Here is a 1,616-nt window from a genome sequence, read left to right on the forward strand (position 1 = left end):
GGACTCCCCAAACACGATTATGAACAGGACCTCGTTGACATGCACCTCCTCGAACACGGCGAGGACTGCCACAGGGTCCACCGCAGCGATCAGACTGCCGAACAGGAGGAAGTCCAGCAGACCGACATCTAGCTCACCTGCAAGACACGGGGCTGTGGGTGCCCGCACGGTGCAGGGAGGCCTCGGCTGCAGGGCGAGAGGGCCACCCACGAGGGCCCCATCAGGCCAGGCCCCACCCGGGGCTCTGTCCTGCCCAGCACCCTAAATGCAGTCTCCCCCTGCCCCAGCTGCCTTCGAGATTCATCTCGGGCCCAGATTGCAAGGCCCTGCCCACCCCCAGCCCTCCAGGGACCTTCCTGACTGGGGGACAGTGTCGAGCCCCACCCCCAGCCCCCTGTGCCCTGTGAGGACAGGAGAGGCCTTGAGAGGTGGGAGAGGGTTAGGGAGCTGGGGAGAGGAAGGGAGGAAGGACAGCTGAGCACAGGCTGGATGCCCCAGCGACCTGGGCGTCTGCTCTTTCTCCTGGAATGACGGGGTTCAGGATCATGAAAGGCTTGTCTGCATGCAGGCTGGGGGCCTCTGCACCCAGCTCAGGGCAGCCTGGCCTGTGATCACTGTGCTGTGGCCTGGAGGGACAGGCCGTCCCACAGCGCTCTGGCCTGAGTCCCCTGTGAGCCCCTGGACCTTGGCAACCTTAAGCCAATGTCACAACACCCCACAGAAGTGACAGAAGTCCACGGAGCAGCCTCCAGGGAGCTGGGGCCCCCGGTGGGCCTGGCATCCCCACTCGCCATCCCCGTAAATGGTCTCACTGCTGAGGCCACTGCACAGCCCTGCCCAGTTGTCCCGATGCAGCGGCCTTCGATGCCACTCTGTAAACACTGCTGGCCTCCAATGGCCATCCTGGTGTTTCAGCCTCGTGTTCAAGGACCCAGAGAGGCCTGGCTTCCAGCTGAGCGGGCAGCCTCGAGGCCTCCTTGGGCCAGCTGAGGCCAGAAAGAATCAGGCAGTAGCCTGTCTAGACTGCCATGTGTGGCCCTACCGGGAGGGCACAGCACTGGCAGGGCCAATGGCCACAGGCTGCAGGTTCCGGGACTCTCACTCCACCTTGACATGACCTGTGACCCCACCCTCCTGGAGCCCCACCGCCCTCCAGTGTGTGTGGCGAGGGGTGCCCAGCCCTAAGGTGCTCAACAGGACTCAGCTGGGGTGTGCGGAGAGCACTGCCATGTGTGGCCCTACCGGGAGGGCACAGCACTGGCAGGGCCAATGGCCACAGGCTGCAGGTTCCGGGACTCTCACTCCACCTTGACATGACCTGTGACCCCACCCTCCTGGAGCCCCACCGCCCTCCAGTGTGTGTGGCGAGGGGTGCCCAGCCCTAAGGTGCTCAACAGGACTCAGCTGGGGTGTGCGGAGAGCCACGCCTGCCATTCTGTGGCTCCCAGAGGCCCACACGTGCTCTCTGCTCTGACCTTGCCCATGCCTGGTGTGCCAGCTGGTCCCCAGGCTGGGCAGACGTCCGGGTCACTGTGGAGGGCAGCCCTCCATCCTAAGGCACCCCCCTGCTGGGAGGTGGGACCTTGGGCCCTCCAGCCACTAAAGCCCACTCCCCA

At 65.0% G+C, this 1,616-nt stretch overlaps 1 protein-coding gene across 1 annotated transcript in view; it reads right to left on the reverse strand.

The window, feature by feature from the left end:
• Positions 1-1,616, reverse strand: part of SLC9A3 (solute carrier family 9 member A3) — a 44,038-nt gene that overhangs the window by 12,998 nt on the left and 29,424 nt on the right. Inside the window, exon 3 of the mRNA XM_006140113.2 lies at positions 1-137. This exon is cut by the window's left edge and continues 42 nt beyond it. Within this exon, the coding sequence (XP_006140175.1) occupies positions 1-137 (137 nt within the window). The remainder of the gene's footprint in view (positions 138-1,616) is intronic.

The sequence above is a fragment of the Tupaia chinensis genome, unplaced genomic scaffold (assembly GCF_000334495.1).
Source record: "Tupaia chinensis unplaced genomic scaffold, TupChi_1.0 Scaffold000020_1, whole genome shotgun sequence".
Lineage (NCBI taxonomy): Eukaryota > Metazoa > Chordata > Mammalia > Scandentia > Tupaiidae > Tupaia > Tupaia belangeri.